The sequence below is a fragment of the Sarcophilus harrisii genome, chromosome 5 (assembly GCF_902635505.1).
Source record: "Sarcophilus harrisii chromosome 5, mSarHar1.11, whole genome shotgun sequence".
NCBI lineage: Eukaryota > Metazoa > Chordata > Mammalia > Dasyuromorphia > Dasyuridae > Sarcophilus > Sarcophilus harrisii.
Window position 1 is genome coordinate 170,887,123 of NC_045430.1, and position 26,099 is coordinate 170,913,221.

Consider the following 26,099-nt stretch of genomic DNA (forward strand, 5'->3'; position numbering starts at 1 on the left):
AAAACCTTAACAGAGAATATTACATTTTAGAGAGAATATTACACCCATCTCTCAGGGTTTTTGTGAGAATCAAATATGATATTTGTAAAATGTTTAGCACAGTATATAGCAGGAAACAAACACCAAATACAAACTCCTGGAGAAGACAGAAAGGTATATGATAAAGGGCACAAATGAAGGTATGGGCCTTGCCAAGGAAAATGGTCAACACATGTTTAGAATGGAGCAAAGGTTAGAGTGAATAGGGAAGATGAATTTCCTAATCTGAGAGTTAGTTTCCTCAGAAGCCACAAGAGGGCACCAATTTCAAAGACAAAAGTTAGTCAGCCTATTAAAAGAACAGGAATATTTCATGAAATAGAGTTCCAAGATTTCATGGAAATGTCAAGGGATCACAACTGAAGAACAGAAAGAGCAAAGAGTTTCTCCTCTTTAAAGAAATTTCTCCATCATGCCCCACACCTGTTACCCACCTTCCCTTTTTAGCTTCTGTTTTTGTGCTAATTTTGTCCCATTGAATTATTGGCTCCAAGAGGACAAGAGCTGTTATTTTTGTTTTGTTTTATTGTTGTTGTTTCCCTGGTACTTTGCACAGTGCTTGGAGACAGATAAAAGTACTTAATGTTTTCTGACTATATAAATCACAACTTTAAATAAGAAAAGAACTTGATAAAAAGTATTTTAAAAAATTAAAAACCCTATTCATAGAAATGCGTATGCAGGTGTGTGCATTTTATAGCCCCAGGGAAGGAGTGCAGGGTAATAGAGGAGATACTGGACTTGGATGTACAGGACACATAGGTTTGAAAGTTGGCCCTTAATGACATTTATTAACAGTGTGATCCTGAATAAACTACTTAATTTCCCAAGGTCTCAGTTACTCCTCATTTGAGGTGTACAACAGATAAGTTCTAAGGTACCTTCCACCTCTAAATCAAGAGGCTATAAGAAGAGTTGGAAAAAAATAATAAAGAAAATGACTAATGAGAAGAATTCAAGAAAAAAACTAAAAAAACACGAAAGAAACTAACCACTTTAGAAACAAGAGTAGACTTATTTCATTGGAAAGTAGAACTATGCACGATGCAGAGTAGTTGAATATACAAACTAAAAATGAAACTCTGAATCGTCTGAATTATTAGAAAAACAAAGATTCAAAAAAGCAAAGAGGCTGATGCAAGTCAAGATTCATGAGCTCGAAGAAAATTGAGACAAGTTCATCTAAGCATTATAAATTTCCAATAAGATTTCCAAAAACTTTTGATAATAATAATGATTATAACAATAATAATCATCAAAGGATAATTTGAAAAAACCCACTGGATTCTAACAAAGAAAAAGAAATTTTTACATATTTAGTCACATCACAGTTAAAATTCAACATTACTATAAAACAATAAAGAAAAACTATTTTAAAGCTACCAGAGTGTTGTGCCACAGTCTTCTTTTATTGTCCTGACTCAGTTTCCCTAATTATCCTCAGTTTCCCTGAATTGTTCTGCTCAATCCTGCAACACAACCCCTCCCTCCTAATCATGATGATCCAGATAAGAAGAAAGACCTTCTATCTTAGACATCATCAGAATGTTGGGTGCCTCTCCCCATTTCAACTTATCAGAATGCTGGGTGCCTCTCCCCATTCTGAAATCCCAATTATCAGATATCCCCCATGCCTCCCCTCATCCAATCAGAAGGTAAAAATAACCTGGGAAGAAAAACAAAAATGCAAGGAGTTTAGATTCATTTCCCAGTGTTCTTTCTTTGGGTGTAGCTGCTTCTGTCCATCCTTGATCAATTGAGACTGAGTTAGATCTCTTTGTCAAAGAAATTCACTTCCATCAGAATACATCCTCATACAGTATCGTTATTGAGGTATATAATGATCTCCTGGTTCTGCTCATTTCACTCAGCATCAGTTCATGTAAATCTAGCCAATCCTCTCTGTATTCATCCTGCTGGTCGTTTCTTAAATAATTTCCATAAATTCATATACACGTTTACCTAACCATTCTCAACTGTGGGCATTCATTCATTTTCCATTTCTAGCCACTATAAACAGGGTTGCCACAAACATTTTGGCACATACAGGTCCTTTCCCTTCTTTAGTATCTCTTTTTGGGGTTAAGCTCAGTAGAAACACTGCTGGATCAAAGGATACACAGTTTGATAACTTTTGAGCATAGTTCCAAATTGCTCTAGAATGGCTGGATGTATTCACAATTCTACCAACAATGTATCAGTGTCCCTGTTTTCCCACATCCCCTCCAACATTCTGCATTACTTTTCCCTATCATTCTAGCCAATTTAACAGGTGTTTAGTGATATCTCAGAGTTGTCTTAATTTGCATTTCTTGCATATAATGACTTGGAGCATATTTTCATATGGCTAGAAATAGTTTCAATTTCTTTGTCTGAAAATTGTCTGTTCAAATCTTTTGACCATTTATCAATTGGAGAATGGCTTGATTTCTTATAAATTAGGCAACTCTATATATTTTGTAAATAAGGCCTTTATCAGAACCTTTGACTGTAAAAATGTTTTCCCAGTGTATTGTTTCCTTTCTAATCTTGTCTGCATTAGTTTATTTTTTTTATTTTTTAATTTTTTATAGTTTTTTTTTTTTTATTATTATAGTAACTTTTTATTGACAGAATCCATGCCAGGGTAATTTTTTTTTACAACATTATCCCTTGCACTCAATTCTGTTCGTTTTTTCCTCCCCCTCCCTCCCTCCCTAGATGGCAACAGCCCTATATATTTAATATGTCCTAGTATTCCTAGATACAATGTATGTGGGCAGATCCAAAAGTTTTTCTTGTTGACAGGGAGAATTGGATTCAGAAGGTAGAAAAACCGGAAGAAAAACAAAAAATGCAAACATTTAATTCATTTCCCAGTTTTTTTTCTTTGGGTGTGCTGTTACACTGATCAATTGAAACTGAATTAGGTCTCTTTGTCAAAATCCACTTCTTCAGTTACATCTTCATACAATATGTTGTTGACATATAAATGATCTCTTGGTTCTTTCATTTCATGATCAGTTCATGTAATTCCAAAGGCTTCTCTGTATTCATCCTGTAGTCATTTCTTAAGAACAATAATATTGCATAACATTCATATACCCAAATTTAACCATTCTCAATTGGTGGGCTCCACTCAGTTTCTAGCTTTAGCCACCAAACACCTGCCACAAAACATTTTGGCACATACTGGTCCCTTTCCCTTCTTTAGTATCTCCTTAGGGGCAGTAGAAACACTGCTGGATAAAGGGGGTTTGATAACTTTTGGGCATAATTCCGATTTTCTAGAATGGGGATTCGTTCACGCTCCACCAACAATGTATCAGTGTCCCAGTTTTCCACATCCCCTCCAACACCTCATTTTTTTTCCTGTCATCTTAGCCAATCGCAGGTGTGGGTATCTAGGTTTTAATTTGCATTTCTCTGATTAATAATGATTTGGAACCTCTTTTCAATGGTGGTAAGTTTCAATTTCACATCTGAAAATTGTCTTTCATATCCTTTGACCATTTATCAATTGGGAATTTGGTTTTTATAAATTAGGTCACTCTTATATTTTTGAAATGGGGCCTTTATCGAACCTTTAACTGTGAAGATGTTTTCCCAGTTTGTTCTTCCTTCTAATCTTGTTTACATTAGTTTTGTTTTCAAAAGCTTTTTAATTTGATGTAATCAAAATTTTCTATTTTATGATCAAAATGGTCTCTAGTTCGTCTTTATCCAAATTTCTTCCTTTCCATAAGTCTTGAGGATAAAATCCTATGTTCCTCCAATTTGTTTATAATCTGTTTTTTATGTCTAAACAGGACCCATTTTGATCTTATCTTGGTATGGGTGTTAATGGGTCATCCTAATTTCTAATACTAATTTCCAGTTATCCAGTTTTGTCAAATAAGATTTTATCCCAAAAGTGGGATCTTTGGTTTGTCAAACACTAAATTCTATATTATTTCTGTCTTGTGATAACCTGTTCCATTTCAATAATCTATTTCTTAGCCAATCCAAATGGTTTTGGTGGTCTTTATAATATAGTTTTAGATTAAAAGCAGGCCACCCATTTGTTTTTTATTAATTCTTTTGGATTCTTGACCTTTTATTATTCCATATAATTTTGTTGTTATTTTTCTAGATCATTTAAAATATTTTCTTGGAATCGTTGGTATAGCACTAAATAAATAGTTATTTTGGGATATTGTCATCTTTATTATATTTGCTTGACCTATCAGGAGCATTGATTTTTTCAATTGTTTAAGTCACTTATTTTGGGGAAATTTTTTTTTAGTTTAAAGGAAAATTAAATTTTTATGCTGCAGTTATTCTGAATGGAATTTTTTTGTATCTTTTTGGATTTTGTTGTGATGTATAAAAATGCTGAGGTTTGGGTTTATTTTATAATCAACTTTGCTAAAGTTATGGATTATTTCTAATAAACTTTTTTCGTAGAATCTCTAGGGTTTCTAAGTATCCATCATATATCTGCAAAGGTGATAGTTTGGTTTCCTACTGCCCTATTCTGATTCCTTTAATTCTTTTCACTCTTATTGGGGGGCTAGTTTTTTAATAAATATTGAATAATAATGGTGACGTGGGCCCTTTTCCTCCAGATCTTACTGGGAAAGTTAGTTTTTTCCCATTGATATGATGCTTACTATGGTTTTAAAATATATGCTCCTGACTATTTTAAGAAAAGTCCATTTATTCCTATACTCTCAATGTTTTTTTAGGAATGGATGTTGGATTTTATCATGTTTTTCATCTATTGGATGATCATATGGTTTTTTGTTTGCTTATTGATATAGTAATTATGCTAATGTTTTCCTAATATTGAAGCCCTGCATTTCCTGGTGTAAACCTACTTGATCATGTGTATTTCCTGGGATGATTTTCTGTAATCTTTTTGATAATATTTTATTTAAGATTTTAGCATCGATATTCATTAAGAGTTGGTCTTAAATTTTTTTCTCTGTTTTCAGCCTATGGTTTAGGTATCAATTACCATGTCTGTGCGTAAAAGGAGTTTGGTAGGATCCTTATACTATTTTTTCAAATAGTTTATATAGCATTGGGGTTCATTGTTCTTTAAATGTTTGGTAGAATTCATTAAATCCATCTGTTGGTTTTTTCTTAGGGGTTGGTTAATAAACTTTTCTATTTCTTTTTCTAAGATGGGACTGTTTAGGATATTTACTTTTTCTTTAATTCAAACTTATTTTTGAAGGTATTCTTCCATTTCATTTAAGTTGTCAATTTATTGCCATAAAATTAAAGTAATTTAATTATTGCCTAATTTCCTCTTCATTAGTGGAAGTTCTCCCTTTTCATTTTAAGACTAAAATTTATTTTCCTCTTTCCTTTTTTTAATCAGTTTATTTACTAAGGGTTTTCTATTTTGTTGGCTTTTTCATAGCCAACTCTTATTTTATTAATTAATTCAATAGTTTTTTTTACTTTCAATTTTTGATTTCTCCTTTTATTTTTAAATTTCAAGTTTAGTGTTTGACTGGGGGTTTTTTAATTTGTTCCTTTTTCTAGCATTTTTAGTTTAAGAATTCATTATTCTTTTTTTTTGAAGTAATTCTAGGATATAAAATTTCCCCTTTATTACCTGGCTGATCCCACATTTTGATTGATTCATTATTGTCATTTCTTGGGTGAAGTTATTAATTAATTCTAGTTTTTGTTTCACCAATCATTCTTTAGTATAATTATTTAGTTTCCAATTATTTTTCGTCACTTTCTCTGGCTTTTGTTGGTGATTTTTTGCATCGTGGTCTGAAAGGATGTTCACTATTTCTTTATGCATTTGAGTTTGGGTTTTATGTCCTAATATATGGTCTATTTTTGTATAGGTTCCAGAACTGCTGAAAGAAAGTGTACCCTTTCTTTCCTTTTTGTTTTCTCAGGGTCTATCATTCCTTTTAGTATTTACCTCTTTGACTTCTTTTTAATTATTTTGTGATTCGATTTATCTAATTCTGAAATAAGGTTAGGATCTCCCTTTATAGTTTTCTATCTATTTCTTCTTACCTTTAATTTCCTTTAAAATTTAGATCTAACCACTTGGTGCAATATTTTAATATTGATATTGCTTCATTATTTATGCTACCCTTTAGCAAGATATGTCCCTTCCTTATCTCTTTTAATTAGATCAATTTTTTGTTTTGTTGATCTGAGATCAGATGGTACCCCCTTTTTTTGACTCCCTGAAGCATATAGATTTTCCCATCCTTTTTCCTTTATTCTGCATGTATTCCCTGCTTGGTGTGTTTCCTTAAACAACATATTGTGGGTTTGGCTTTTTAATCCATTCTTCTAATCCTTCCCTTTTGGGGGGTTTCCCACTACATTTAGTTATAATTACCAATTCTTATTATTGCCATCTTGTTAACCCCTATTTATTTTTTCCCTTCTTTCCCCTTCCCCCTTCGTATTAAACTTATAAACCTTCCTCATTAGTTTTGTTTGAAAAAAACTTTCAATTTGTATAATCAAAATTTTCTTTTTTGACAATGTTCTAGTTCTTCTTTGGTCATAAATTCCCTTCCCCTTCTGGGTCTAGAGGTAAACTTCCTATGTTCTTCCAATTTATTTTAATCTCATTTCTTTATGCCTAGGTCATGAACACATTTTGTTATCTTGGTTGGTGTTAAGTGTGGGTCAATCCTAGTTTCTGCCATACAATTTCCAATTTTCCCACAATTTTTGTCAAATAATGATTCTTATCCCCAAATGGGGTCTTTGGGTTTCTCAAACACTAGATTATTAAAGTTATTGCCTGTTTGTCCTTTAACCTAACCTATTCCATTGATCAACTAGTCTTTTCTTGAATACCAGATGGTTTTTGGTAACTGCTTTTATAATATAATTTTAGATCTGGCATAACCTTCATTTGATTTTTTTTTAATTCCTTGAAATTTTGACCTTTTGTTTTTCCATAGAACTTTGTTGTTATTTTTTCTAGGTCATTAAAATAGTTTTTTAGTCTGATTGGTATAGCTAAATAAATAGATTAGTTAGGTAGTATTATCATCTTTTTATATTTGCTCACCCTATCCAAGAGCATTTAATAGTTTTCCAGTTGGTTGATCAGACTTTTTGTGTGGAAAGTGTTTTGTTTTTGTATAAAGTTTCTGATTTTCCCTTGTAGATAGTTCTAAATATTTTATCAATCGTATTAGTTTAAAAATTTGTCTTTTTAACTCTAACTGTTGGGTTTTTTTGTATATAAAATGCTGATGACTTTATGTGGTTTATTTTGTATCCTGCCCTTTGAAAATGTGGATTGTTTTAATAACTTTTAGTAGAATCTCTGGGATTCTCTGGGTATACCACTATTCACAAAAGTGATAATTTGGTTTCCTCATTGCCTATTCTTATTCCTTTAATCTCTTTCTCAACTCTTATTGCCAAAGCTAGCATTTCTAATATAATATTAAATAGTAACAAGCAACCGTCAGTAAACAACCTTGTTTCACTCCTGATCTTACTGAATCCAGTTCTTCCTGTGCAACAAGAGAACTGTTTGGTTCTGCACACATATATTGTATCTAGCATACACTGTGACATATTTTACTTGTATAGGACTGCTTGCCATCTGGGGGAGGGGGTTAAGAGAGGAAGGGGAGAAGTCGGGACAGAAGTGAGTGCAAGGGATAATGTTGTAAAAAAAATTACTCAGGCATGGGCTCTGTCAATAAAAAGTTATAATAAAAAAAAATTAATTAGTCATCTGAATTTCATCCTGCCCCCTACTATTAAATCCTGGCAGTGTCTCTGACATATACTAGCTAGGGAACCCCAGTAACTTAAACACCTCAGTGCCGCTGGAAAGGACTAAGAGAAGATGCTGATCTGCATTGGTAGTTCTTTATAAGGAGGAGCTACCTACACAAATGGTTCCATCAAAAAGAAAAATGACATAAAGTTGAATTTGAACCACAAAATATTAAGAAAGTAATGAAAATATTACATTATGCTCAAAGTTTCTATAAAAAATTAACATATTAATCTTAAATATACATATATATTTATAATGTAATTTTGTAGTAATTTTTGTAATTTTGTAGTAAACATTTATTAATGCAATATAATGTAATATTAATGCAATAAACATTTATTAAACACTTATGTGCCATGCACTATACTAAGTGCTGGGAATACAAAGAAAGGAAAAAACAACAACAACAAAAAAATCAACCCCTATGCTCAAGGTACATACATTCTAATGGAAAAAACAATACATATGTAATAATATGTATACTGTTTGCAGATTAAAGTAATCTGAGTAAATGAAAGAAAATCTGAAAGGGAAAGGAGGCAGAATGGAGAGGGGGAGGGAAAAGGGGATATCTTCTGAAAGTAGTTTTTGCCAAGTCTTCAAGAAAGCCAGTGGTAAAAAGGTAGAACAACACCGGTCTGTGAATCAGTGCAAAGGGAGATGGTGTGTTGTATTTGAAATTATTACAGTATTTGAAAGTTATACAGGGAGTAGGTCAGCATGATAAGATTATATAATAAATGGAGGGGAATATCAAGCAGAAAGACTTGAAAGATTGGAAGGGGCCTAGTTTAAAAAGACTTAAGTGTTGAACAGAAGAGGTTCTATTTGGTCCTAAGAGAACAGATTCCCTGAGGAGCTCGCTGAGAGGAAATGATATATATGGTCAGAGCCTCCCTTTAAGAAAACCCCTTGGGTATTTGACAGAAGGCTAGGTTGTGGTAGATAAAGACTTGAGGAGAAAAAGATCAGTGAGAAGATTATTATACTACAGGTGAGAAGTGATGAGGGGCCTGATTATAGTTGTCAGGGTAGAGAGAGGGGGATGTATACAGGAGATGTTGTAAAGGTATAAAGGACAAGACTGGGCAATAGACCAAATGTGGAGTTAGTAAAATTCAAGAATCAAGAATAATGCTAAAGTTGTGAGTGTAAGTGGTTGGGAGGATGGTGATACTAGTAAAAGTACTGGGGAAGTTTCAGAAAGGGAGAAGTTTGGGGTTTGGAGGGATAGACAATGAATTATGTTTTAGACATGTGAAGTTTGAAATTGCTTATTTATAAAATAAATTTTATTTATAAAATAAATGTGCAGAGTCTTATTGGCACAAAGAAGACTGGCACAATACTATAATACATTGTTAGTATGTCTTTAGATAGATGCAAATAAAGTATTATGGCAAAATACAACAAAAACCACAAAACGGATCATTCTTTTCACATATGATGAGATAAGAAATTTATTCTAAAAAACAAACAAAACTTTAAAAAGAGAAAAGAATTTATCTGAACTAAAAATATTCATATTTGCTCTATTGGAAACAACCCATGTGTTACCAATACACAACTCTCACATTGGCTAAGATGACAGAAAAACATAATAATAAATGTTGGAAGGGATGTGGGAAAACTGAGACACTAATACATTGTTGGTGGAGTTGTGAACTGATCCGACCATTCTGAAGAGGAAATTGGAACTATGTTCAAAAAATTATCAAACTGTGCATACCCTGATTCCTTTGTCTCTATTAGGCTTGTATCCCAAAGATATCATAAAGGAGGGAAAAGGATCCACATGTACAAAAATGTTTGTGGCAGCTCTTTTTGTAGTGACAAGAAACTGGTAACTAAGTGGATGCCCATCAATTGGGGAATTGTTGAATAAATTATGGCATATGAATGTTATGGAATGAGCAATATTAGAAAAATGATCAGCAGGATTATTTAAGAGAGGCTTGGACTTACATGAACTGATGCTAAATGAAGTAATTAGAACCAAGAGAACATTGTATATGACAATAAGATTATGATATGATCAACTCTGATGGACGGGACTCTTTTCAACAATGGAGGTCACTCAGGCCACTTCTAATAGACTTGTGATTGGAGAGAGCCATCTGCCTCTAGAAAGAGAACTGTGGGACTGAATGTGGATCACAACATAAAATTTTCACTTTTTTTGTTATTGTTTGCTTGCTTTTTTTTCCCCTCTCAATTTTTTTTCCACTTTGATCTGATTTTTCTTATATAGTATGTTACTTATAGAAATATATGTTTAGAAGAATTTCATACTTAACTTATATTGGGTTGCTTGCTGTCTAGGGGAAGGGAGAGAGAGAAAAAACGAACACAAGGTTTTGTAAGGATAAATGCTAAAAAACTATCCTTTCATGTTATTTTGAAAATAAAAAGCTACTATTAAATTTTTTTTAAAAAAAAAAACCAACCCATATGTCTAATAATAGAAGAATGGCTAATTCAATCTTAGTGTGTGAAGAGAATATTTTATGATATTAAAACAGAACAAAATGAAGCATAGAGGGAATTATGGAATGACATATATAAGGTGATATAAATTGAGATCAACACAATCACAATTTTATACAAATTAACTATGTAATACATTTGTATACATATTTTACATATATATATATATATTTAAGTTGAAGGGTAAAAAACTTCAGAAAGAGTCACAGAGCAAGAACATCCTTTTTTGGTGTTTTGTTTTTGCTTAATTGTTAATGTGCCTGGTTCTATTTTATCAAATTTTAAGGATTTTATATAAGATTTTATCCATGATTTTTTTTTTGTATTTATTTGGTTATTTATTTTTGTTCCTGGTTTGTAATTTTAAAAATTATACAAAACACACAAAAAAACTTTTTTCTAGAATAGAAATATACATTTGGCTATTGTAAAATATATTGTTATCCTATCAAGAAATTGTTAAAGCAACATCATACACAGAACCTACATTAAACTTACCTTCCAAGGCACGGAAAAGAAGTTCAAAGTCTTCATCTGAATATGGATTTATTCTCCGTTCATACTCTCTTTTCAGCCAGTCTTTCTTTTCCTTTTCCTTCCTTCTTTCTTCTTGTTTTTCCCACTCCAATCTTACTTTTTTTTGTTCTTTTAAGCCTTTTACTATTTTTTTGGCAAGCCACTTTCGAAAATATCTTTGTATCACCAATACCTAAGTGTAAGATGAAAAAGAAGGGAAAAGTGAGCCTATTATCAATTGTCTTCATTGTTTTTACTATTCAAGATAATTAGTAGTAGAAATGATCCAAAATATTGTATAATCTGAGAATCATTCATAGGTGCCCTTGAAATGAACAAATGCTCCTTCTTAACAATGGCTTACTTAAACTAGGATTTAAATGATAAGGAAAGAAAAGTTGAGGTGAAAAGGGAAAACAATCAGTAAATATTCAATAAATACCTAAAATGGGCCCAGCACTTTTCTAGAAACTATGTACAAAAGAATCAGAAAACATGGTGTCTACATTCAAAAAGTTTGCAACCTAATTGTAAGCTACCTTTTATTTTTAAAAATTTGTCATGGAAAAATTTTAAGTGATAGTTCACATGAAAAAATAAAGAATTTTTAAAAACTCTTAATTGGCACATTTTCAAAGTAGTGTATGGAATTCACAGTTTTCATTATTCAATCAGCTATAATAAGAGGATTTGGCCCACAGTGGAAAATTTCATTTTGCCCAGAGAACCTTCATTGAGAAGCATCAGAGGGAGTATTAGCTGCTTTATCCTATATGAATGTCGTATATGAATGTGTCTTCCACCTTCAGCAGTTTAGAAATGTACCCTATCCTGTAAGTCACTTTCTCTTTCAAAAACAAATGGTTAAATGGGTTTTCAATTTTGTTATAGTTTTTTGCAATTATAAAGCATTTTTTTCTCCATCCCAATACCCTTCCCTACAGGGAAGGAAGGAGGAAAAAAGGAAAGGAAAAAAAAATATTAATCTACTTTTTTTTTCTCCTCTTTCCTTCATAGACATAGACACACACATACCCACACACACATTTTCCCAAATATTGCCCATTATCTACACCTATTAACCAAACAGTCACTGAAGTACTTGGGCCCTCAAGGAATAAAAGGTCCTGAGGAGTAGATGGAAAGGATTTTTTAGTTGGAGATTCTCAAATCAAAATTTACAAATTCCATTTTCCCTAATTGTGTTTCCTATTGCCGTTATTGAAAAGGAACACATCCAGTGAGATTTTCTGAGAGGAAAGATGTTTATAAGATAACCTCAGAGTTCAAGAGATTACAAAGTATTTAGGTACATTAATCAATGCACTAGATAATTCCATCATTTTGTAGGATAGTGAGTTACTATTCTATTTACTTCTAATTCACTGAAAATGTTCCCAGGTGATTTAGATCAATGAAGATCTCAAAAGATCAGTTAGATACTTCTTGAAGTTATGTTATCTGAGATAAGTCAAATTTTCCCAAGCTCACCAGTCTTATTTAAGTCTTTAAATTTAAATAAATGAAATAATGAGGACTTAAAATGATCAATTCTCTGATCTATGAAATAATCTCTATTGTGGTCAATCGTCTGTTTGGACTGGGCTCCCTACTAAGATTTGCCAATGTTAAATTTAGGAAGAATAGATGAAAACTGTTACAGTTTGGGGCTCCAATATATAGAACTCCTAATATAGAATAAGCGTTTTAAGTTCTATTGGAAGCATGTGTTCACCTGAATTAAGTCACTATAATGAATACTTCCAGAAGTTATAAAGGTTCTTATTATTTATGTCTTCAAATTTTGATGAGCTGCGTACTTAGTTTTGGATTACAGTACCAGTAATTCTTTCCCTATTCAGAATTAATCTTCAAATAGTTTTGTTTTTGGTTTGGGGCTTTTGTTTGTTTTTATATAAAGTTTTAATTTCACAAAGCTGTCTGAAAATTGTTCACTGTGTGCTTTAGATTTAGGAATTTATTTTTAAATCTGTCAATAACTTCAGCTTACCTGCTCTAGGAAATTGAACCTATTAATGTTCAAAAGCTCCCAGCTTGTTTTCTTTTTATCTCTGAGAGGCCAAATTTGCCTGTCTCCCAAAGCAAATATGATTTGCCTAGTTTTGTAAGGACCAAATATTTCTAATTATTGGTCAGAAAGACAAGTAAAAAAAGGGGGGGGAGGGAGGTAATATTTTCATTAATTTCATTACAATATTGCTGAATTCTTATAAAAACCTTTTAGTTTCAGAATGTATTTTATTGCCTTTGAATCTTTTTATAAAAATAAAATTGCCCTTGTTCTGTGGCTCTCTTATTGGCTACCTCCACAGGGTGAAGATCCCAGTTCAACCACAGCAAATAATACCAGGAACTGAACCGGTGAAAATAGATGGACTTTCTTTCTTTTTCTCTCTCTTGTTACCCTGACTTGGAGAAATGGCCCTGAGAATGTTTATTTCTGTTCTACTTTGTCCATCCTCCAGATATAGGAGGTGATGCTACAGGATGGGCGTTCAAAATGGGATTGAAGTAAAGATTGAAGGCCAGGTTGGAAGCCAGAGTGCCTGGACTCAAGTTCCAGGAAAGTTTTGGCCTTGAAACTGGGCCTGCAGTCTATAGAAACTAAGCTAAACTATAAAGCTAATCCCCTTCCCCTTCCTAGAGACTGAGGTAGTTGAGATAAGAAGGATTATGACTCCCACATATTACAAAAGAAAAGTACATTCATATCTTTCTGATTATATCTTTTTAAATAAATATTGCTATGTAAAAATTAAAAATAAAGGTGTCTTCTTTAATTTCTCCTAGAGAAAAGACCTAGTGTTAAAGAGCTATAATTAAAAGTGATGAAGTGGCTAGCTCTTTTTCTCTATAATCATTTTCTTACTTCCATTCTCCAGTCACCAATTGAAACATTAGACTCAACCTTGACTTCTATTATTCCTCTCCTTTTGTAAATGAGGAAACAGATGAAGTCTAAAGGTAGATTTTCCCAAGATCACATAACTAGTAAGTGGGAGAACTGATTTAAACCAGGTCTTTCAATATTTTTTCCATGAAACTGAAGTTAAATGAAAAGAATAAGTAATTCAGTCAGCCCACAATCATTTAGTAAGTATATATACCAGACCCTGTGCTAAGCACTGTACATATAAAGAAAGAGGGGGAAAAAATCCCATCTCTCAAGAAGCTTACATTCTAATGCATGGTTAAGTCACCATGAGAAGCTGGTTATGTCTCTTGGGCTGGATAAAACACCTACAACAATGAGACAATGCAGGAAGAATCTTAGACTAATGCCAGCAGATCGAGATCCTACCAAAAACCAGAAGTCACTGGGGATATTATAGGCTAGGGGTAGCATCTCCTTAACTAAAATATTGGGGAGGGGAATAAGGAAGGTGATGTTACATCAAATTTACCCCATTTATAAAGGCAACACAACCATTTTAATGGTCATTTCATGAGGGCATATTATATGGTCCCATATCAATGGATCTCTTCTTCTTCTCAGATCATGAGTTATTTTTTCCATTTGATTTTATTATAATTTTTGAGCATCAATTATTTTAAATTTTATTCTTAACTTTGGTTAACTTAACTCAAAAATACAAATGAGAATTTTAAAGCAACTATATATGAAATGCAAATAGTGCAATTTAGAGGCTTTTAATATGCATGTTAACTTGTATAGAAATTTGTGAAAAAGAAGTAGAGAATAGCTAGGAATGATCTGACTTACATCCTAGATTTGTATAGAGAAAATTTCAAAGGAAAAATAGGCAAGAACTCATAGACTAAAATTCTATAGGGGAAGTCAGTTCAGGAGCATTGGGAAACTATCAAGAATAAAATTCAAAAAACCTAAAGGGGAAGAAATGAAGTGAGGAGAAAAAATGGAAGTTGTCTGAAAACATCTAAACACAGCCATAGATAATTCACCAACTACAAATTACAGAAGGAGCAAGAGCAGGTTAACAAGGGATGAATAGAATACCGAACAATGGCATGGTCCGGAAAGGACAGTGTCAAAATGCTCAAGCTCAGAATGAACAAAGGCAGGTCAAAACAGGTAAAGACAGTAAACAACCTGTGTGGTCTGTTTTGTTTTGATAGCTATGGTGAGGAAATGGGAAGGATCAAAGAAATTGCCCTATCTCCCTGAAGGTGACAAAAGAGATAAAGCATGACTGCCTAATCTTACTTTGTTTACACTTTCCTTTCCAAGAAGAACAACCTTCAGACTGAAAAGAGAGAAGAAAATTGGTGGATTCGGCTGCTAACCAATATACTGGAAGTCAGGCAAAGACTAAGACATTCAAGTCACATGTGCAAAGATGAATCATACCACCTATTTACATTTACTCAAAGAATTAAACATTAGGTGAAAGTGACTGCAAAACTATTATCAGTTATATTTAAAAGACTAAGACTGGAGAGAATGCTGGACTTTTGCTCCCTCCTCCCTCCAAAAAGATAAATGTTCTCATTTTTTTTTTTTTTTAACCAGGAAAACAACAGAGTCTGCTAACTGTAGGTTAATGAGATGGATTCCAATTTCTGGGGGAAAAAAATAAGAATGAATGATTAAGTTAGAAGTGATTAGTGATCACCTAGAAATGGTTATCAAGTACAAGTCACAAAAGACTAACTCTTTTTTGACAAGGTTATTAACCTGATAAGTAAAATAAATGTCTATATAAATTGCTGAAATTTTAGCAACTCACTTGATAAATATGTCATGGTATTCTAGTGGGAAAAACTAAAATTCTAACTGGTTGATTAGATATCAACTGATTAGAACTCTTCCCCACTTATAAATGGTCCAGGATATTAATAGGCAGTTTTCAAAAGAAAAATCCAAGTTATCAATATATGAAAAATGTTCTAAATCACCAACAATTAAAGAAATACTTATTAACACAACTCTGACATACCACCTCACACCCATGAGACTGACAACATTGACAAAAAACAGAAAATAAATCTTAAAGAGTCTACAGGAAAACAGATTTGTTGTAAACTGGTTCAGCCTTTCTGGAAAGTAATTTGAAACTATAAACAAAAACTGGAAATACCCTTTGACCCAATATTACTATTACTAGGTCTATACCCCAAAAAGCTCAAAGGCAATGAAAAATCATCTATGTACACAAAAATTTTTGTAGTACCACTTTTCAGGGCAGTAAAAAATTGGAAATTGATGGGAGTGTTCATTGGAGAATGGCTAAATTATTAAAAATAAAGGTGATAGGATACTATTGTACTATAAGACAAAAAACAACTTTTATGAACTGATGCAAAGTGAGCAGAACCAGGAGAACAATTTATACAATAAAAGCAATGTTATTAAGATATACAATTTTGAAAGACTTTGGAGGAGGAGAGTTATGGAACCAAGTAGGTAAAATAAAGGCAGGGAATCACCTGAGCTCTCCCAAATTTCCTTCCAAACAACATTAAAATAATGTCTCAAAATGTATTTCTAGAGCAGTAGAACCAACAAAAGGATGGGATGAAAAATTACCTAGCCCAAGACAAGGTCAACAGGAAAGGTCAACTGCCTATTCTCAGTGGGGTGAGAATAGAGTACATCCCAGTGCAGACTACACCTTGGTAAGGCAACTTCCAGAGTTTTTAATCCCCAAATGGTAAAGGGGTCAAAAAACTGATCAGAAGGAGATGAGAGGATACTCTTTCAGTACCACTGATTGTGCTTGCTGCAATACCTATTCATGATTGGGGGACACCATCCCAGGGTGAAGTGAGGCATTAGCACAACAGAGCCTGGGGTCCCAGGGGAGCAATAACCGTGGTTACAGTTCCAATGTGGAACAAAGTGCCTGTGGTCCCTCACAGACAAGAGCACAGGTCAGGAGAGCAATGACTGTACCTCTCCTTAGATCATAGCATCCTGGAAGAACCAAAACTTACAGAACTTGCTCTAAAAATAGGATGAAAAACCTGAAACTTCAAACAGTGCACTCTCTACCCTGGGAACACAATGCAACTTTAACATAAAGTTAAAAGTCAAAAAGATGAAAAATAAACAACAATAACATCAACAAAAAAGAACCAGATCATAGAGAGCTACTGTTTGGATAAGGAAGATCAAATACAAACTCAGAAAAGGATAACAATATCAAAATAACTACATGCAAAGCCTCAAAGTAAAATGTTAATTGGTCTCAGGCTCTAAAAAGGATTTTAAAATCAAATAAGAGGGGTAAAGGAAAAATTGGGAAAAGAAATAAGAGTGATACAAGAAAATCATGAAAAAAAAGTAAACAACTTGGTAAAGGAGGCATAAAAATTACTGATGGAAATAATGCCTTAAGAAACAGAATAGGCCAAATGATAAAAGAGACACAAAAATCCACTGAAGAGAAAAATTCTTTAAAATTCAGGATTGACCAAAAGGAAAAGGAGATACAAAAATTCACTGAAGAAAAGAACTCCTTAAAAAGTAGAATTGACCAAAAGAAAAGGAGGCCCAAAAACTCAATGAAGAAAATAATTCTTTACAAATTAGAATTGGGCAAGGGAAAAATAATAACTACATGAGACATCAAATAAATAAATGGATATAAAGAATGAGAGAAATAGAAGAATATATGCAATATTTCACTGGGGGAAAACTGATCTGAAAAACAGATTAAAAAGTTAAGTTAAGAATTATTGGATTACCTGACAGTCATGATCAAAAAAAAAAAAAAAAAAAAAAAAAAAGCTTAGACATCCTATTTCAACAGGCTATCAAGGAAAACCTAGAACCAGAGGGAAAAAATAGAAATTGAAAGAATACTGATCATCTATTGAAAAAGAAATTCTAATAAAAAATAACTGTAAACAATATAAAATATTTAAGTCTACTTGCCAAGACAAGTCCAGGAACTATATGAACATAATTATAAAACCATTTTTGCATAGATATATCTAAACAATTGGAAAAATATTAATTGCTTATGGGCAGGCTGAGCCAATAAAATAAAAATTATAATTCTACCTAACTTTAGTTATTCAGTACCATACCAACTAATCAAAAATTACTCTAGAGAGCTAGGAAAAAAATAACAAAACTCACTTAGAAGAACAAAAAAGGCAAGAATATCAAGGGAATCAACTTTAAAAAATGGAAGGAAGACAGCTTAGCTGTAATAGCAGATCTTGAATTGTATTGCAAAGCAAAAATTGTCAAAAAAAACAATCTGTATTGACTAATAAATAAGAGTCGTGGATCAGTGTAATAGGTTAGGTATACAAGACACAGAAGTAAATGACTATAGTAATCTACTTTTTGATAAACCCAAAGACTCCAACTTCTTGGGTAAGAACTCACTATTTGAGAAAACTGCTGGGAAAACTAAAAAACAGTATGGCAGAAACTAGGCACAGACCACCATCTCACATTTATATCAAGATAAAGTTGAAATGGGTATGTATGTTCTGTGTTTTTCTTTCACAACATGACTAATATAGAAATGTTTTATATGAATCCATATGTATAACCTACATCAAATTGCTTGCTTTCTCATTGAGGGGAAGGAAAAAAGGAAAGAACTAGGAACTCGAATTTTTTTTTAAATGTTAAAATTTTTACACATAATTGGAAAAAAAATTCAAAATTTTTTAAAAAAGAAAAACTTGGGAGCTCTATGAACCCAGTGACCAACCATGCCAAAGGACTAACAATGAAACATGCTATCCTCCTCCAGATAAAGAACTGATGACTGTAGACTACTGATTAATGCATATTTCCTTCTTTTTTTTTTGAAAAAGGAAGGACACAATTAATATGGAAATTTGTTTTGCTTGATTGTGTATTTGCAAGGATTTTTTGCTCTTGCGTTTTCAGTGAGTGAGGGAAGGAGGGAGGGAGAGAACATGAAGCAGAAAAAAAAATGCAATTAAAAAAAAATGGTTGGTTACACAAACTCAAGTCATTAATGGTGGAATAAAGTTTACAATGGAATGGCCCAGGGATCTGTGCATGGCTATGTGCTATAACTTTTCCATCAATGATTTGGACAAAGGCTTAGATGGCATGCTTAGCAAATCTGCAAATTATATAAAGCTGGGAGGGATTGCTAACCCATTAGATAACATTGTCAGAACCCAAAAAGATCTTTACAAAAGAGATCATTGCACTACATCTAATAAGATAGAATTTAATATGAATAAGCATAAATATACTTGGGTTCAAAAAAATCATCTTCATAAGTACAAGATGAGAGAGACTTGGTTATATAGCAATTCTTCTGAAAAGGTTTTAAGGCTTTTAATGGATTATGAGCTCATTCTAAGTCAATATTATGTAATGGGAATCTTAAGCTTGAACTGAGTTAAAGTAGGAAGAGCTTCCAACAGATGATGATAACATCTCTATGTAATATTCTGGTTGGTTTTTCGGAAGGTCTTTGGGCCAGCCTTCGTTTCAGCAGAGTAATCACCAGGAGAATAGCCAGGGATAAAGTCCAAATTCTTTATTGTATACTTCACAGTCTTGTCTCCTTGCCTGAGACCTGAACTAGCTTTCTGGAAGCCCTTCAGATGGTCCTTGGTCTCAGTGGAGAAATGAAAGAGGACAGGCCAGACACCACAAAGGTAGGAGATGGAATAAATGTCTCTGGCTGAGTTTGTCCCAGATTATATACTCTATTATAATTACATCATCATAGGTGTGAATCTTGTAGAATAGGTCAATCTTGTAGAACTATTTTAAGTACTAAATACATGTATTGAACTAGAGAACTATTAATCACCATGCTAAACTAGATAACCATTGTCTTATCAATTCCACTGACAACACCTTGTTGTAAGAATTTCTCCAGAACTCCTGGCTCATTACATCTCTATATTAGGTCTTTCAAATGGTATACTGTGGATTTATGGTATATTTATTTTATTAACAATGATTTAATTGTTGGATACTAGTGTCATTTCCAGTTTTTTTCTATTCCTAATAATGCTATTATGAATATTTTGTATAAATATTTCCCTTATTATTATTAACATCTTTAGGGTAATAGTGGTGAAAATCACTGGAGGAAGAATTGTTAGATTCCTAGTGTTAACTCAATGAATTGATAGAAACAGTGCTTATGTGCTTGGGTTTACACCTTTGGGAGAATTCACACATTAGAGCCCCCACATTTAAGAGAGTTTACACATTGGTTCACACATTGGAGTTCACAAGTCGGGAGATATCCAAAATTATACCTCCCATAATCCCACTCTCGGAGGAGGAGTCAACCTTTGAGTTTACACTTCTAAAAGAGCATAAAAAGGAGCTGACTCAGTGGAGTCAATCAGTTAAGGAGTTAGTCAGTTAGTTAGTCAGTCAGTTAAGGAGACTGAGAAGCTAATCTGCAGTCCTGCAGATTTTCAGCGCCCAGCCATATTAACATAAAGATCTTACCGCTGCCAATCTTTTTGCATGATATTCATCTGCTGTAAAGTATTTCCGTGGAGTTAACAGTTTATCAGTCATATTAGACACATACACGCCAATTTTGGTCATCTGGGTAGATGTTCTATTTGTAGTTGCTACAAGCTTTTTCTTCTCAACGACCGTCTGGAATAAAAACGTGTGCTTTGTTAAAAATAAATTAAAAGGTTGAAACCCTAAGGTATTCTATTTACTAAAAATTTTTTGGCTGTTATATTAATATATTAATTAACTTACTAGATTTATTAACCTATTAGACTAAGCAAAGTTTTATTTCATACTACTTTCAATTCATTTTTATATTTGTTTTTAATTATTATGGTTTTCATTCATGGTTATTTCTATCAACTGAACTCTCTGACGATCATGTAGCAATGTGTTTGGTTCCATAAATAACTTAGAAAATCAGAAAACTTACCTGAGTCGATCTAGTAAAGAAGCTTACTTTTGGAGACAGCTTTTTGGGTGCTGTTTGTGTTCCTGCATTATGATATTCTATCCCTGTTATTTTATGTCTGAATCCACCCAGGAATGGTTTGTGGAAATCAGTTTTTTCAATCTCAACAATGATATCTTGGTATACCTTAGCACCTATACAAGTAAACACCAACAATGGATAGACAATTCACAATGATGAGTTTAAATATGGCTTTTTTTTAAAGAACTACAAAACACATATTGAAAGAAAATCAAATGATTTACCTGATTGCACCCTCACAGTTATGACATTATTTAGACCTTTCATTTTTTGATATATTCGTTTGACTGGATAAAGTGCTGAATCTGAGGAAAATAAATCCAGTCTTGCAATTTCATCTGGCATAACTTCAAGATGCATTAAGGTTTCAACATCTCTTACAATTCTCCCTTAAAACAAAACAAATTACAAGTGTGAAGAAGAATACAAATGTATGTAGATTTTGCATAGGAAATGCTTCCAGATGACTGTGGAATTATATTATACTATTTAAAAATCAAACACAATGCAGTCAGTCCCTTTTTCTTACATTTCTGTAAACTGTGTCATAAAATTGATGATGGCAAAGTAGTCTATACAAGGATACCCCGCATGAATTTGTTTTGAACAGTATTTCATAATACTTCATTACCATATTATCATGAAACATCTGTATTGTCATCGCTACTCTAATATCCTTCCAGACTTCGGCTGGCCTATCTTCCTTTAGAAAACTCCTTCCTCTTCCAATTTTTGAAAAGCAAAGATTCTAGACAATCAGTATGTCATATAATCAAAGATAAAACAATAGAAACTAAAATGATTGCTCCAAACAAAATCATGCTCCAAGTCCAAAAAAATCTATAATTTTGCATTAATTAGTAAATGTATCTAATTTGGTATAAAAGGCTATATTAGTACATTTTATCAAAAAACAACTGCTTCCCCACTTTCCAAACTTAAGTACTTCATGGAGATATAAATCACTTGGCTCTGTCTCAGGCTTAACCAACCCACACACATCTCATAACTGCAGGTATTTTCTCTGACTGTCCCCCATGCCTGTAATTTTGTCCCTCCTCAACTCTACCTCCAGACTTCTATGGTTTTCTTCAAGTCTCAGCTAATGTATCACTCCCACAAGAAAGTCTCCCTCAGTTCTCTTCAATCTCAGGGCCTTCCATCTGATATCTATAGTTTAGCCTATATATCTTGTTTGCATATACTTATTTACATATTGTGTCCCCCTTGACATTGAGAGCTCCTTGATAGCAGAGTTTATTTTTTAACCTTCCTTTGTTTCCCACCCTTAGTACTGTTCATGGCACACAATAAAATACCTAAATTCTTTCTGACTTTATCTTTGAACCACAAACCCAACGATAAGAATTCTAGAAAGAAGCATGACTACCCAAAGCTATCTAAAATTGCTTTAGAAAGAAAAACATTCACCTAAATGACAAAAAGTTCTGACAAAATGAAAAAAAAAATACATATTGAAAGACACAGTAAGGGAAATACCTAAAATGTGACAGCCTGGACCAAAAAGCATCCAGATCTGAGCTAAGAAGATCAAGACTATAATTTCTCTCATTTTAGTCACCACACTTCTCAGTCTCACATTAAATTAGCTTGTTTTGGCTAGATAACTGCTTCATCATGCACCTGTAGAATTGATTCTTTGAACCCAAATTTAGGATTTTACATTCACCTCTGTCAAATTTTATCTTATAAAATATAATTTTTTTTATAAAAACAAAACTAGTGCAGCTAAAATTAAAAGAGAATAAGTTAATAAGGAAAAATGTTTACAAGTTTATCTAATAAGGGCTTGTTACCAAGATATATAAGAAACTAATTCAAATTTATAAGAATAAGAGCCATTTTTAAACTGACAAATAAATGACCAAAGTGATGAGGTCCTGGGAAGCTAGGTGGTTTTTGGTAGAGAAAGCCTGAAGCATTCGTATGATTATACATCCTGGGACTAGCAGGAATGGCACTGATGGGATCATCTCAGACTTAAGTAGGCCTTTTGTTCAAGTGGACTTTCAGTTCCACCTCAGGCCTTAAGTCTCCAGAAAGCCTGCCTTTACTTATTCAATCAGAAAGCCAATTTATGATTCAAACTCCTGAGGTTAATATTTTCCCTATAAGAGATCTGCTCCTGGTATATATAATCTTTGCTAAATCCCTTTTAGGGTTAGCCTTAAATGGTGTCCTGCCTCATAGTGTCTTTCTTCTCACCCCTCATCTTCAGGACTCATGGTGTCTTTATCCTTGTTACAGCTAACTTTTTTAGGATGCTAAATCTCTTTTAGGATTAGCTGGCCAATCCATCCTCAGCAACGAGATCAACCAAATCATTTCTAATGGAGCAGTGATGAACTGAACCAGCTATGCCCAGAGAAAGAACTCTGGGAGATGACTAAAAACCATTACATTGAATTCCCAATCCCTATATTTATGCACACCTGCATTTTTGATTTCCTTCACAAGCTAATTGTACAATATTTCAGACTCTGATTCTTTTTGTACAGCAAAATAACGTTTTGGTCATGTATACTTATTGTGTATCTAATTTATATTTTAATATATTTAACATCTACTGGTCATCCTGCCATCTGGGGGAGGGGGTGGGGGGGGGTAAGAGGTGAAAAATTGGAACAAGAGGTTTGGCAATTGTTAATGCTATAAAGTTACCCATGCATATATCCTGTAAATAAAAGGCTATTAAATAAAAAAAAATAAAATTTAAAAAAAAAAAAAAGGATTAGCTGGCCAATCAATAGTGTAATCTCCTTCCCTTGCTTCACTCCCTTTGGGTTAAATCTGCTAAACTCTCCTATGGATTTAGCCTGCCAGTCAATGACCTACTCCCATTTCATGGTGTATTCCCTTTAATGGCATCTTTCTTCTGGTTAATTCTGAGTTCCACTAGGGAACTTATCTTTCCCTTTGTTAATTGTTAAAACCCCTTTCCTTGCTAACTCCTTGCTAGTTCACATAATAGCACTTTTTTGTAATCTGTGATGGATGTCTAGTTGTGGCCCTCTATGTCCCAAAATGAATCTTTAGTATGCTATTTTTAGTGTGATATTTATAAAATTATTGCTTTCCTGAAACTATTTTTATTTACCACTTCTGGTGCCTATTTTACCTCTTCATAGACAGTATCAAACCCATATAATATAAGTCATAGAACAAAGGAAATACAAACACCTCTATATAATTTTTTTTTTTGTCCTATTCTTCAACTAAGGTGGGGTATAACCAAAAACCCAGCTTTGTCTCATGGTACAGTTGTAATCAAAAAGCACATTGAGTCACTTTTCTAATGGGCCTAAAGTAGACACCCAGAAAAAGGCCATGTCCTTTTCTGAGGTCCATTGTGTGTACCTGCATATCCCCACTTTGTTCCAGAACCCTGAGTAGGGGGATAAGCTGCTCTAGCGCAGGACTTTTCTGGGGGTGTGTTCAAGCTCCACAACATTACAAAGGGAAGCCACTGTAACCTGCGACCTCAAGGATCTAAATCCGGCTTTCTGTCTCTGTTGTCTGCCTGCCAGGCCTCTGGGAGTCTCTGTGGACAGTCTACTTGCTGTCTGTACTTCAAGCTAACCAGCATTTTCTTAAAAAGTTAGATCTTTGAGGCTCCAGGCTACCAGCTGGAAAAGGGTGACACACACCCCTGAATTCCACTCTCCCCCAAGGCTCAGCCAATACTTGATACTTTCAAACCTGGATTCTTCTAGCGTATGTGCTGGTACCCCAACATCTGGGAATGCTGGGCATTTCTGGCACCTCTGATATAAGGTCCGCTAATGTGAGGCTCCCTCAGAAGCCCCAACCCTCCCTCATCCTCCCCTGCCCCCACTGCCCTGTTGTCAGCCTCAAATTCCCACCCTGATTCTGGAGACCAATGTCCAAAATCCCGGAACTCTATAATCCTGGATTTTCCATCATTGTCCCTCAATGGTCCTGGAACTCCCCGATTTTTTCTACAGCCCCTGTGATGTGGTGCAGCTCCTGGGGAGATGTAGCAGTAGCCCCTATGACCACCTGACCTTGGGAGGAATCTAGTTATAAATAATATATTTCTATCTGACCAGAATGCCAGAGCCCACAAATATTGCTGGCTGTCAGATAACAGACCATTGTTCAGTGATAATGGGGTTTCCAACAATAATGACCAATAATAATAATGAGTCATACAATTATACATAATATCATTCAATTAGCAAATCAGTGAAGTACCTGGTCTCTCTAACTTTTCCCTACAAATTTACTTTCTTGTTCCCAGTTCTTTGCTAACTTCTTTTGGGATTTAGCTCACTCTAACTTGTATTACAATTATAATAAACTTTGCTCCTTGACTTAGATATGAACCTGCAAATTCTTCTGAGACACCTCATGATGGTGATCTGGAATCCCAGCATTGTTGGAGTTCCCATTGAACCCCAACATTTAATGGCCCATATAGGGAGAATCTGGTTTGCCCTGGTTTTACCCCATCATTGTCACCATCATTGGTAAGCCCCCCTTTCTTTTCCCTCTCAGTCCTACAGCTGGGATACCCCCAAGTAGCTAGGAAAGCTTGTCAGTTCATGAGTGAGCTCCACACTCAACACGCTTCCTCTGACTAGGAACATCTGGTCTGGGGTAATACTTACTTGTTTTCACCCTCCCTGGGATGCCAGAGGAGACAAGATGCTAACGGAAGAGAAATTTTATGGCTAAAATCTTAAAAACAGGTCCTTGGAGAGACCCAAGCCACTGCCATTTTGCTCCTGGGTGCCATGTGGAAAAACTATGAACCTGTGTCTCTCAGCTTCCAACAATGAAGAAGAATGCTGCCTTCCTCCTGATAAAGAGATAATGGACTAAGGGTGCAGAATAAAACACATATGTTGGGACAAAGTCAAAGTGGCAGTGCTTTTTATAATGCGCTTTTGTTATAAAGGTTTTGCTTTTTTCTTCCCTCCTACTTTCAGCTCATTACCTTCTCCCCAGTAAGAGCTAGGAAAGAAAATAAATTCTTGTTAAATGAAGTTTTTTAATAAATAAAAACAAAAAAGTATATTGAATAAATACATAAATAAATGCAAATAAACAGCAGTGAAATACAAGTTATTTGGAACAGAAGGCACAAGTAGCTAAAAGTATCAGGAAAGACTTCATGTAGAAGGTGCTACTTGAGCTGAATATTGAAGGAAAAATCACTGAAAAAAGAAAATGAGAGATTATATTAGGTACAAGCAAACATGGAGAATATTTTAGGCCTAGAAGATGGCCAGGGTAAAGACAGGATGGCAGGTCAGTCTGACTACATAGCAGAGGTAGGAGGGGATGAAAGAACAAAGGTTCTTGAGAGGCTGGGATTAGGGCAC

General features: G+C 33.9%; 1 protein-coding gene across 3 annotated transcripts in view; it reads right to left on the bottom strand.

Annotated features, from left to right (window-relative positions):
- The window catches only part of IQUB (IQ motif and ubiquitin domain containing), a 102,851-nt gene that overhangs the window by 47,712 nt on the left and 29,040 nt on the right, over nucleotides 1–26,099 (bottom strand). For all 3 annotated transcript variants that reach the window (XM_031938946.1, XM_031938945.1, XM_031938944.1), the window contains 4 exons: nucleotides 20,955–21,119; nucleotides 20,671–20,843; nucleotides 20,223–20,378; nucleotides 10,784–10,994 (listed from right to left, as the gene is read on the bottom strand). In XM_031938946.1, the coding sequence (XP_031794806.1) occupies nucleotides 10,784–10,994; nucleotides 20,223–20,378; nucleotides 20,671–20,843; nucleotides 20,955–21,119 (705 nt within the window). The remainder of the gene's footprint in view (nucleotides 1–10,783; nucleotides 10,995–20,222; nucleotides 20,379–20,670; nucleotides 20,844–20,954; nucleotides 21,120–26,099) is intronic.